This window comes from Lonchura striata, chromosome 4 (genome assembly GCF_050655825.1).
Source record: "Lonchura striata isolate lonStrDom1 chromosome 4, ASM5065582v1, whole genome shotgun sequence".
NCBI classification, from domain to species: Eukaryota; Metazoa; Chordata; class Aves; order Passeriformes; family Estrildidae; genus Lonchura; species Lonchura striata.
In genome coordinates this window covers 32809044-32821588 of record NC_140706.1, presented here as the reverse complement: position 1 = coordinate 32821588, position 12545 = coordinate 32809044, and the positions used below count along the sequence as shown (strand labels likewise).

Sequence of the window (12545 nt, the reverse complement as noted above, 5' to 3'; positions counted from 1 at the left end):
GTTGATCTGCTGGAGGGTAGAAGGTTCCACAGAGGGATCTGGACAGGCTGGATTGATGGGCAAAGGCCTACTGTATAAAGTTAAATAAGGCCAAGTGCTGGGTCCTGCACTTGGGTCACAAAAACCTCCTGAAGCGCTATTGGTTGGGGCAGGAATGGCTGAAAAGCTCTCTTGCAGAAAAGCCCTGGAAGTGCTGGTTGACTGCCGGCTGAACACGATCCAGCAGTGTGCCCAGGTGGCCAAGAAGGTCAGGTGGCTTCCTGGCCTGCCTCAAAAATGGTGTGGCAGCAGGATCAGGAAAGGATCTTCCCTCTGTACTCAGCACTGATTTGGCCACACCTCAAGTGCTGTGTCCAGTTCTGGGCCCCCGGCTCAGGAAGGACATGTAGGTCCTGTAGCGGGTCCAGAGGAGGGCAGTGAAGCTGGTGAAAGGTCTAGAGCACAAGCCTTATGAGGAGCAGCTGAGGGAGCAGGGCTTGTTTAGCCTGGAGAAAAGGAGGCTTGGGGGGGTCTTACCACTCTCTGTAACCACTGGAAAGGAGGTTGTAGCCAGGTGGGGGGTTATTCTCTTCTCACAAGTAACAAGCCATAGGACAAGAAGAAATGGCTTCAAGTTGTACTGGGGAGGTTTAGATTGGATATTAGCAAAAACTTCTTCTTTGAAAGGGTTGTCAAGCGTCAGAACAATTTGCCCAGGGAAGTGGTTGAGTCATAATCCCTCCAGGTATTTAAAAAATGTGTTGATGTGGCATTTAGGGACATGGTTTAGAGATGGACTTGGCAGTGCTGAGTTAACGGTTGATCTTAAAGGGTCATTTCCAACCTACATTTTTCTAAGATTCACATATAACAGTTACAATTTTCTTTCATTACCTTTATGCCTGAGGTGGACTGTGAGAGTTATGACAGTTCACACCATTGCTGTCATCTCTGGAGTTTATCTATAGGATTAACTCCTCAAATGCTTTGACAATATGGATTACAGTCTCTAGTAGTCTCTGGTCTACCAAAGCCAACATCAATTCTCACTTTCTTGGAGAAAATAAAAAAAAAAGGAAAATATCAGTGGCAGACTGTTTTATTGTGCTATTTTCTTAAAACTTAAAGTATAGTGGAGTTCTAGTCAAGTGCTCATATTATGCCAATTCCCATTTTTAGTCTGTTGAAACTAACAACAGAAGAAGGAGGGTGTGAAAATCTCAGGCTGGTCAGGCAGCTTCTTATTTTTAACAGGAAGCTCATGTATAGGAGTATAGCTTTTCTTCTGTTCCCCGAAATAATACACATTGCACATGGAAAGGGAAACAGCTACCTTTGTGTTTAGTGGGTTTTTTGGGATCTGTTTGTGAAATATACCTGGATATAGTGTTTACCATATGTAGCCAGGACAGAAAGAGCAATAAAGGTCAGGTGGATAAGACACTTATCAGGACTTAATGAATTTACATGATTCTCTGAATCTGTACAATCCAAGTAATGCTGTTGTAAATATTTTTACATAGGGCTAGTTATTATTTTGGTCTTTGCTACATTGAAAATGTTACAACTTTTAATGAAGAGTCTTCTTAGACAGGATTTAAGCTACCAGAGCTTTGTCTTTTGAGATTGTTGATTGTGCTCGGAGCTCAGAAGCTACAAGAATTTGGGATGTGCTGTTGTGTACCAGTAGATCTAGTGCATAAGCTTCTGTTGTTGTGGCCATCAAGTTTAATATTGTTCAGAATGAAGTAACCTATGTAAAATATTTAATGGAATCATGTTTGTAATGCAAATATTTTCAAGTAGAGGGCCAATGCCAAGATGTTGTAATTCATCTGTCAACCTCCCATAGCAAAATCACCTGTAAACAACAAGTCTTGTTTATCAGCTGCTGGTTGCTGGTATTTTTCTCAGGCTGCAGTGGGGCAAACTAATTTCTAGTGTCTCTACAGTGTAAATTGGTCCATTACTATGCAAGAATCTGAGCATGTGTTCCAGAGAATCAAGGTCCCATCAGCTAAGAAGCAATTCATAGTGCCACATGGTGTAACTAGAAGGGCTTTTCCCCTGCACAGCTGGCTCAGTTAGTGCTGGATCCTCTGAGCTGTGCTGTATAAGTGACAGGCAGGAGGCAAATACGGTGTAGACATGCACTTACCTTCAGGAGGACCTGGTTATCAGCAATTCATGTGTCTCTTAGCTATGACAAAACCCAAAAACCTTTCTGGTTCTGTTTATCTGTGTGTTGGTAAGTTCAAAGTTTCCACAGTATGCTTTCTTACCAGTTTCAGATATAATGTATTCATTTTGTTGGGTTTAATTAGATCAGGGCAAGCCATATACTACAGAGTCGCCAGCATAACAACTTGGTGGGAAGCCTCTGGTGCACAGACCTTTCTTTGAATGAGGTGTTGTTTGTAAAGTTGTGCATGTGCATCTCAAGAAAAACTCCGGGTAGAGTATGCCATGTTTAGAGACTCTTTCAAAGTAATTATGATTGCATGAACTGAAAATAAAAGATTCTACCATATAGAATATGGTAGAGTAATATTTCCTTTGGAGACTTTAATTGAAAAAATAAACTGGTAACTCACAGTGTGCTTACCTTTGACTTTACTTTTCATATCTGTTGTCTTCTTGAACACTTAGTAAATATATTTCTTTAGACTACTTCTCCTGAGCTGTATTCATAATCAGATCTTTTTATGTTAGGAATATGTGCAAGTAGATGTGAATTAGTGAACTAAGTACTAGGACAGACCCAAAAGAAATTTTTAACTGACTGTTTTTGAAGAAGTTGCCAAAAGTCTGTAACTGCAAAATTGCTGATTTCTTTGTACTTAACTTGGGAAAGCTGTGATAAGTAGTGTGGACTGCAGTCATATTGCTCATTATTGACTTTTTAATGGAGTTCCCTGTAGTCTGTTGCAGAAGCCAACACAAATAAACAGCAGTAGAAAACCTGTCCCTACTTGTTGGATAAACTATGAGAGACTTCCTCCCTGCTATACTGTATTTTGGGAAGTTCTGTTTCCTGTCTGGATACCAGTGTATTATTTATGTTAGGGGGGCTTTGGTCTTTACTTAAAGGGAGAGTGTCTTTTTGCATGTGAGTTTCACAACATGTTACTGCTTCTATGACCCTTTGTAGATTGGATGTTGTTAGCTGTTTGAAAAATAGGCAACGTCAAACAAAAGAGTTTGCCTGTGCTCCAGCTTGATTTACTTTTATACTTTACCATATGCTTTTTCTTTCACAGGCATTTCCTATTCAAAACAGGAACAGGGACCACACCGCTGTTCAGTACTGCAACGCCAGGGTACACAATGGCATCCGGCTCTGTTTATTCCCCTCCTACTCGGCCACTACCTAGGAACACTCTATCCAGAAGTGCTTTTAAATTCAAGAAGTCTTCAAAGTACTGTAGCTGGAAATGTACTGCACTCTGTGCTGTAGGAGTCTCAGTGCTGCTGGCAATACTGCTGTCCTACTTTATAGGTGAGTCCCATTTTTTGTAAGTGTCACTGTGAACAGTGGTGTCTGATGGATTGTACTTGGACTGTAATATACTGACCTTTAACTAGCCAAGTCTTTGGTAACAGTAAAAGCCACAAGGATTTAGTGAAAAGCCACAATTGTTTAGAGAAATAAGAAAATTTTAACATTTTGGAAGCATTCTGTGACTCGATGGTCAGTGAATTAACTTCAAAGAAGTATTTAAACTACAATTAAATTATGTGGGGTCAAGTTCTTATAAAAGTATGAGTAAAATATAGGCTGTAAAAATTCCTTGATGTGAATTATAACTTTCAGCATATCTTTGGAACTCTTTTCCTCTCATTTTACTGAAATGTTGCTAATCAAATCTTTAGGAATGCTGTCACCTATTTCATCATTATGTCCATATATGTTTGTGTATAGAGCTGGAGCAAAAGTCTAATACAGATGTTTGGTTGCAAAACAAGGAAAATAATTGTCCAAAAGACAACATGAATTGAAGATGTAGACTTCTTCTTCTCTTGTGGGTTGATTTTTTAAATTATTGTCACTTATCTCTATTTGTTTCTTAAATTCCGTTTTCCAAATTTTATTTCAGATTTCCTTCATTTCTTCATCTCCTTAATTATTTTCATAAATGTTCACTATAAATATAATGTAATTTGAGTTTTAGGCAGTTAATAGGAGCTATGAGAAAATGTCCTTGACTTTAATAAGGGAACATAAAAGGATCATTTTGCACTCCTAACTTTCTTTGCATCTTCATCCAGATTACAGATTTTTTCATCTCTTGGGACCATAAATTGTCTTCAAAGACTTCCTTTTAACTGACTTGTTAATTAGAAGTTTAGATCACCATGGTTATGGAAATATAAGTATAATAGTCTGGTTTTTGTTACTGGTTGGACACAAGTTTAGGGTCTTGAGGAGTGGAGGAAAGAAAATAGAAAGAAGAGAGTCAATCTCTCTTTCCTTCCCTCTTTTTAAAATCAGTGTTAATTTGTAATAGAGCCTAGAAGGCCTTAAGATCCTTAAATCTTCATTGTAGTTGTTCAAACAGCCTTGTTGCATTTCAATGCAAGACACAGCATAAGCTCTATAGAGCCTTTGAAGTAGTTCTTACTGAGTTGAATCTCCTGTGAACAATGCAAGAAACTGGGTTGCTAAGTAGCTGGAGAAATTCCCCTCTGACCCAGCAAAGCTGAGCCCCTTGAGCACCCTTTCCACCTCACCTGCCAGCCCCAGAGTAAGAGACATATACACAAATGCAGGGCTTGCCACTGCTCTTCAGCTTCCTTCAGTCATTGGATTTGTGGTTATTTTGTGTGAATGTAGAAAGGAGTTTAAAGGTGTGGTTTAGAGTTAAGTTTTGGCATGAAATCTTTTTTTAAGTAGGATTTAAATAATCCCACTTATAAAACACATTAATTGTGCTCAGACTCTGTAATATTGCCTCATAAATCATCAGAAGTAAACATCTGCTACTAAATAAATGCATAAATATGCAAAAAAGAATTCAGCATGAAGTATCACTGTCAGAAGCCGGGAAAAACAGCCATACATATAGTAAAACACTGGAGACCTGATTGTGAGCTGAGCTCTACACTTTGCTAGCCCCAAAGAGCCAGATTACTTATGAATCTGAGGGCACGGGCAGAGAGCTGTACCGGATTATTTCTCCCGCAGGCACATTAAGAAATATAAGCATGTCTAATGTGCCTCTATTCCTGTATTCGGGAAAAAGAACTGAGCTTTCTAGTGAGCGAGAGCTGAAAGCTCCACACATCATTTATTCACATACCCTGTAAAGAAAAGATAGCTGTACAACATTTCATTTCGTGGGTGCATGCCAGCTCACATCCTAGCTGAAATAATGCACAACAGCCTTCCTCTGCCCACAGTCAATAGGGAGCTCAATGCCTACTGGTGATATTACACATATTTCAGCTAACTCAGCAATCTAAATGTAAAATTCAGCACTCAGAGATGCTCTCCAGAGAACTTTGCGTCCATAAAATCACGAATGGATTGCACTCATTCATAGATGTGGTTTTCCCATCTCTGCAGATGTAATATCAGAAATATTCCCCGTTTAATAGGCCATCCAAGTATAAATCAGTAGAAATCATTAATGTAAGATGGAAACACTCCTTCACCTTAGTTGACCATTTCATAGAATGGTTTGGGTTGGAACAGATATTTAAGATCATTTCATTCCAAACCCCCTGCCATGGACAGGGACACTTTGTGCTAGATCACGTTGCTCAAAGTGACAACCAACCTGACCTTGAATACATTCAGGAATGGGGCATCCACAGCTTCTCTGGGCAGCCTCTTGCATTGACTGACCACCTCACAGCAAAGAATTTATTCCTAATATCTAATCTAAACCTGTCCCGTTTCAGTTAAAGCCATTCCTCTTTCTCCCAGCTTTGTAAGAATTCCCTCTCCAGGTCTCTTTCAGGTCCCTTTTAGATAATAGAAGGCTGCTGTAATGTCTCCCCAGAGCCTTCTCTAAACAACTCTACTTCCTTTTAGTCTGTCTTCAGAGGAGACATGTTTCATAACGTAGGTGTGAAAGGGAAATGACTGAGTAGGAAATTGGTTATAACATAAAAAGAAGGGAAGGATTGCAGTGTTGTGTGACCCCTAGCACACTGTGATATGCTTCCAATACAGTGGTCTGGAATCTCTGCTGAAGTTTACAGCAGCTGAAGTGGCATGTCACATTTGTATAGCCAGTTTGAGACATGTTTTGAACTTCACAGAGATATATTGCCACAAGTGTGAAAATGCCACCTTGTAGCGTTTGCATGAAAGAATGAATTCAATATGAAGTATCACTGTCAAGAGCTGGGAAATCACCTGGTTTGCAGCACAATTGCAGCAAAATATGCCAGTGCATGTTGATAAGGTGTGGCTGATGTCCATTGTGTGACTGTGGCAGCTGCAGACTGAAGGTCTAATAGACCGTTCTTCCAGTAAGTGGTGGTGTGACCCAGCCCTTCTCAGAATTGCAGAGATGAACATGTCTTGCCCAGGCTTATTTTAGTTACAGTGAGTATGGGGTAGAGAAAGTGACTTGAGATCTTCCTGCCTCTGCTCAGGCGACATAAGGCAGAAGAGACAGTTTGCTAGACTTCATGTCTGCCTTTGCAAAACTGCTCAGTCAATTACTGCTCTGTCAATTAGCCCAGCCAGAGGAAGGAGCTGCATCAAGAGTCTGGTATGTCTTGCACTTCTTCCATCACTCTGACAGGAAAGACTCCTACGTTTACAAAGTCTGCAAAGATGAGGTGAGAGCAGAAAGTGTCAGCATGGGTAGAGACCAGAGCAAACACTCCACTCTGAAGTCAATGCAGTTTTGGGGATCACAAGGAATTGAAAATGTTATTTCAATCTAAAGGAAAGTCTTCCCATGCATTCTCGCATTTCTAGCCCTCGTGGCCTTTCTCAACCATTCTGCAATGTACAAAATATTTAAACTTACTATTCCTATGAATTAGACCTGCTAAGAGAAAATAGAAGGAAGTTGTTGAAATTGTTGGTCCTTTGCTTAGAGACTTTATCTACTGTTAAATGGTCGAGAAAGAAGTAAAGCAGCAGAAACACGCAAGTGCTGAACCAAAAGATAGTGTAGCAACATATAAAAGACAGGAATTAAAGATAGCTCTAGTTTAAAGTCAAGAATTCAAGGAAAAGCTCCCTGAAATAATGGATTACAAAATGGGGAGTAAAGAATTTATGCTGCCTTATTTTCAGATCAAGTTTACACTGGAATTTCTTTAAGCTGCTCATTTTCTTAATTTATGTTTGTAATTAGATTTGCAACCAAGGATAAAAAGCAACCTTTTTTTTCCAACATGAAGATTTTCAAATCCTTTTCCTTGTTTGGAAGACTAAGAAGAGCAGTATTAAATATAAACCATTAAAGAGTAAGAAGAATGAAGTTGCCTTTGTTTGACCTCTTTCTATATAGACATTAACAGTTTTAACCAACTTGATACAGAGTCCATGTGAAGCTAGAAATAGAGTTCAGTTTTACAGTGTGGAGACAACACTGAACTTAGTCCTTTGTTTCCCCATGCCTTACTGCCTCCTTCAGCATCCATCACTTGCAGTGAATGAATGAATAAAAGGAAAGTTCTGAAGAGCACCTTCTAGGTCAAAAATGAGCACCAAGTCAAAGTTTCATTAATAACCATCATCCTTCAATTCCACATTTTGGGATTTTCCATGCCCATTTGGGTTTTACTAAGCAAAGGAGCTTAGTTGTTCTTGAATGTGATTTTTTCCTAACAGAAAAATCCACTGTGCAATTATAGAGAACTAACTAGTCAGAAGGAGTTGTTTCCAATATGTTGCTGCATATCACAGACTCTGACCAGCTGTTTTAACAAACTGATTTGTACTGTACTAATTATTTCTGCTGTAGTGTGGATTCAGCAATTAATGGATGAAAGTAATGAGAATTTGGGGACCTCAGAACCCCTCTTTCTTCCCCAGGAATTGCTCTAGCAATTGATTCTCCATTGCCAATAGCACTGTGTTGACATTGTCTAAATCAATACAAGAAATTACTGCCATTTTCACTGTACATGGAAGTAAAGAGGGGAGCAGTTCAGTTCCTCAGTCAGTACTGGAATTGCACAATACCAGATTCACTAAGCATGAAGAGCTGTACACTGAAAAATTGCAAGCATCTGTCATGAGTTTTGTTGTATGTCTGCTAAATAAGTTTCCATGAACATAAAACATAATTTGAATGCACAGTAGGATCTGAGCTATTTAGTCAGGCCTTTCCTGTCCTGACTGCTTCACAGCAACCTGTCATACTTTCAAGTCATTGAGCACTTCACTCTTTGTGTAACTTGGGATTGATCATTTTGTTAGCCTTATCTCAGCAGTCAGTGATCATAACAAGAATATACACCAGTCAGCTATTCGTTGTCATAAAGCAAGTATTCCTATGTTGGTGATAACAGAAGGGCATCTCTTCTGCAGGAAGAAAAGAAAACCAAAAAAAACCAAACAAACAAATAAAAGGTAATTTTATTTCATTTAAAAGGCCACATGATTATTTTTGTCACTATCACCTTCATTATTTCACCTCTTTCTTTATCTATCAGTATTTTTTTTCTACTGAAGCAAATTCAGTTTGGACAGAAAAGAAAGCTAATATTTAGATTTAACAGATGAAATATGGGAAAACATGTATTTTAGTTGGTACTTTATTCTGTGGGAAACAGAAGAAAAACTTGGGTTCTGCTACAACGCAGATAACCATACGGTCATGATAGAATTTCAAATGAAATGTGAATGGAAAAGATACCAGACTAGAAAGCCATGTTTGATAATTACAGATAATTAATATTTTCTATACTGTATAAAAATAGCTGCATTGTGCTTATTTTGCAATTATTATAATAAGCACTTGTGCTTTTTGTCTGTCTAAAAATGTTACTGTTTTATCATGATCCCAAAATATTAAAAATAAGCTGAACATTATGTGCCAATGTATTTCAAATAATGGACAACTGTCTTCAGAGTTATCTCAAAAACTTCCTGAGAATAAGAACAGAGCAACTTAAGAGGTTTTTAGGTAGAAAGAGAAGAAGGAAGTGTCCAGGAAGCAATCAAGTTTCATTATTAGAGGAGACTGATGCATCAGAAGGATGTGAAGTGTGAAAGATAGTGTGTGACTGTCTGAGGTGAGTTTGAAGTAATTGTTAAAAATTATTTAATTGTCTGTTTCTGTAGACTGAAACTAACTTCCTATGTCTTCAGTGCTATTTCTGAGTTTGATGTCGGTGGTTGTCCTGTATTAGTCAGTATTTAGTGTGACAGGTGCTGGCATTCACAGATCTTCCCAGATTGTGGAGGACCAGCTGCCCTTCCTGTTAGGTTCAGTGGCAGAAGTCATAATAAGGCAGACTCACTCTCCATAACTAATTGATTTACAGCCATGGCAATTACAGAACTGAATTTTGTGACTAAAGCAATAACTAAATATGCCTAAGAATCTATTTTACTTTATCAATAAAGAACAATATAATATTTCTTTTTGATTGCAATGCCAAGTTAACATTATTCTGCTGTTTGTAAAGCTCAGTTACTGTCAGGAATGAAGAAAACAACTTAATTAATAACGCCATTTAAATGGATTTTTTATTGCAATACCCAGCATAGGTATTGTAATGAACAGGCATGAGGGAGAATATGGTTTAATTGCCATGAATCACGTTACCTTTCATTATGCGTTTATAGAAACTGTTTTTCTTTTTGACATACATCTCATTTTGAGTATTGTAATGATATTGTCACTGAGAGTTTCATCAAGAACTTTTGGCTTTCTTCCTTCTCTTCCCATTTCTGTCTGCTTCACTCAGTTTTGCTGGGACCTTAGCTATGTCTGGAGCTTCACTGAGGTGTCTACAGATATGTGGCAAATTTTTATAGTTAGCTAGGTTTATGCTCTCAGCCAATTTGTTTTTCCAACAAAATAAAGCCATGAGGTAAACTAATACATTTATATATCTGATTTCTTTTTAAAAAAAAAAAAAATTGTTTTTCTTTTGACCTACTTTCCTCATCAGAAGGAAGCACTCTGAGATTTTACAGTTTACCGAATCTACGTGTCACAATATATTCAAGCTACCATGTAAAAATCTACATCAGGGAAACTTTTTTATGTAAACCTTTCTGAGAAAGTGTGCCAGATATAGATATAAGCACAGCTCTTTAGCATTGTCTGATTGCACCACTTAGCAGAACCACATTGTTGTTCATATGTTCTTGCTCACTGTATGCCTGTATCTGGATTTGTGAAGACAGCCAGTGTCTCCAGCACTGTAGAAAGTACATCACTTGCTCCAAAGTGTAGACTGACTACTCATTTTAGCAATGCATAGGGATTTTAGGGAAGGTTTCATGTGTCTCTGGTGCATTTGGAGGCAGCAGCAATGTTCCTTGTCATCTTTTGTTCAAAATTAGAGCTCGGTAGGATTTGGAAGTGGCGGCCTGTCAAATTAAGAATCTTTGGATTAGGTACATAGTGATGTTTCTCTTCTGTCCAGAGTGGATGTTTCTAGATCTGTCTTAGCTGCAAGTGTCAGGGGCAGCCAGAAGCTGGCTGCCTCTGATGACAGGGCCATGTGTAGGGCTCTGCCTTCCCAGCACATGTGGCTCTGCTCTGTGCCTGACAAAATCTGCATGCCTGTTGTTTTAGACATCAGTGCCACATGTTGCTCTCTCCTGCTTCAACTGGACCTTCAGTGTGAGGTCAGATACCCAGCACAATGATTTAGCAGCTAGAAAACCACCTCCTGAATTTTCTAAAGTATTTTAACTCCTGAATGGACCTTAGAATAGTCCCTGAAGTCTGAAGTACTAACCTCCAGCTTCCACTTCGGTACTTAACCTCTTTAAAAATAGAATCACAAAAGCCAGATAATTGATGAATGTAGCCCTTGCCTTACTAATAACGGTTCAGACAGCTCTTTTCACTCACTCCTGACATGTGCTTGGTAAAGGGCAGTATTCAGATACAAATGTGAATTTCCACACTGTTTTTTTGCTTTAAAATGAGGCTTAATATTACTGCTAGTACTTCCATGACTTTGTGCATTACAGAGGTTTTCAGCTCTGTCTAACATCTGAGCAAATTATTTTTCTTTAGGTATCCCAAAGCTATGAATTTTAGATAACTGCATGAGTTTCATATGATGTTTACAGCATTGGTGATGAGCTTACTGGGCTTCCTTAGAGTGGAAGTGTTTTGTAAATAATAATGTAATTTCTTATGTTCACCACATTCTTTCTTTCAAGACTGGGAGACATAGATAGTGTGACTAATCCAAAAATGAAGTTATTGTGTGGTAAAGCCTTATTGAGCTGAAAGTGTTTTTAACATCTTTTTTGAAATAGTACAAAATCTAAACATGTTGAACATCTGTCTTGAAGGATCAGTATGAAATATACTTTCTTGCCTCTTGCAAGAATATTGTTGTGGGTAATGTCTTTGGCTGATGTTTTTAAAGCAAAGATCTCATTGCTGTGTTCCAGATCAAGTGCAAAGCATAATATTACTGTTTCAGGAGTGCAGGGAATTCGTACTTGGTTGGTGTTGTGGATGTCACTTACTATTATTGTTCGTGGCACCGAGAATAAAACGTTCATTGAGAAAGATAATCTTCACATGAAAGGATGTAGGAACATGTAATTGACAATCAGGAGGTTAAAAGAGACTTGACAAGATTTCAAGGGATTAAAAAAGTTAATCTGTCAAGGCACACCTCTGCTCCAAAGGCTTGTATTCTAATTAAGATTTATTACAAGCTTTTTGGCAATAGTCCTGTCACCCTTGCACTTTTGCCCACTGGAGAAAATTGAAACTCAGTAATTCCAGCAACATAAGAGGTGTAGTAATAATCTGCAAGATGACATGATGATGACATGTTATTGCCTGTAAGTCCCAACATCATATTGTGAAGCAGGGTGATGTTTTCTCAAAATCTGGACACTGCTTTCAGGAAAACTGAAATCTCTTGCAAGCAAGTTTTGTAGAGATGTGTGTCCTGCACTCCTGTTAGAAGACTCAGAGAGTCTTCTGTCAGACTCTCAAATATTAGCAATTTTTCAAACTAATGAGATATTCAGTTGAAATGCACTGGTTTTTGGTTGAGAGCAAGCTTTTACTTGATTTGTTGTGGACATTGGATTAATCTCTTCTTTGCTGGTAGTTTCAATTAATTTCTGTCTCATGCCTGTGAAGAAAGAAGCCCCCTCTTAAGATATATACTGTCTGCTTTGATATTTGAATTACAATACATGTATTAAAGCAGGTTGTTTTGTGTATAAATTGCATCTTTTCTGAAAACTGCAATATTTTCTTTGTTTTTTCTTTGAAGAGAGCTGCTTGTTCTCTTTTTGAATGCTTTTTAAAAAGTCATGTTGTTAAAACTGTCTGACTTAGATGAGATTTTGGTAAACCTCTTCATACACAAGCACTATAGAATGAAAAGGTCGAGTACGTGTGTCCAACCTTGCTTCAAGCAATACCATTTGA

The 12545-nt window shown here is 38.3% G+C and overlaps 1 protein-coding gene across 50 annotated transcripts in view; it reads left to right on the top strand.

The window, feature by feature from the left end:
* Window positions 1–12545, top strand: part of TENM3 (teneurin transmembrane protein 3) — a 1286597-nt gene that overhangs the window by 1166361 nt on the left and 107691 nt on the right. For all 50 annotated transcript variants that reach the window (XM_085578773.1, XM_085578775.1, XM_085578777.1 and 47 more), the window contains one exon: window positions 3240–3478. In XM_085578773.1, the coding sequence (XP_085434899.1) occupies window positions 3240–3478 (239 nt within the window). The remainder of the gene's footprint in view (window positions 1–3239; window positions 3479–12545) is intronic.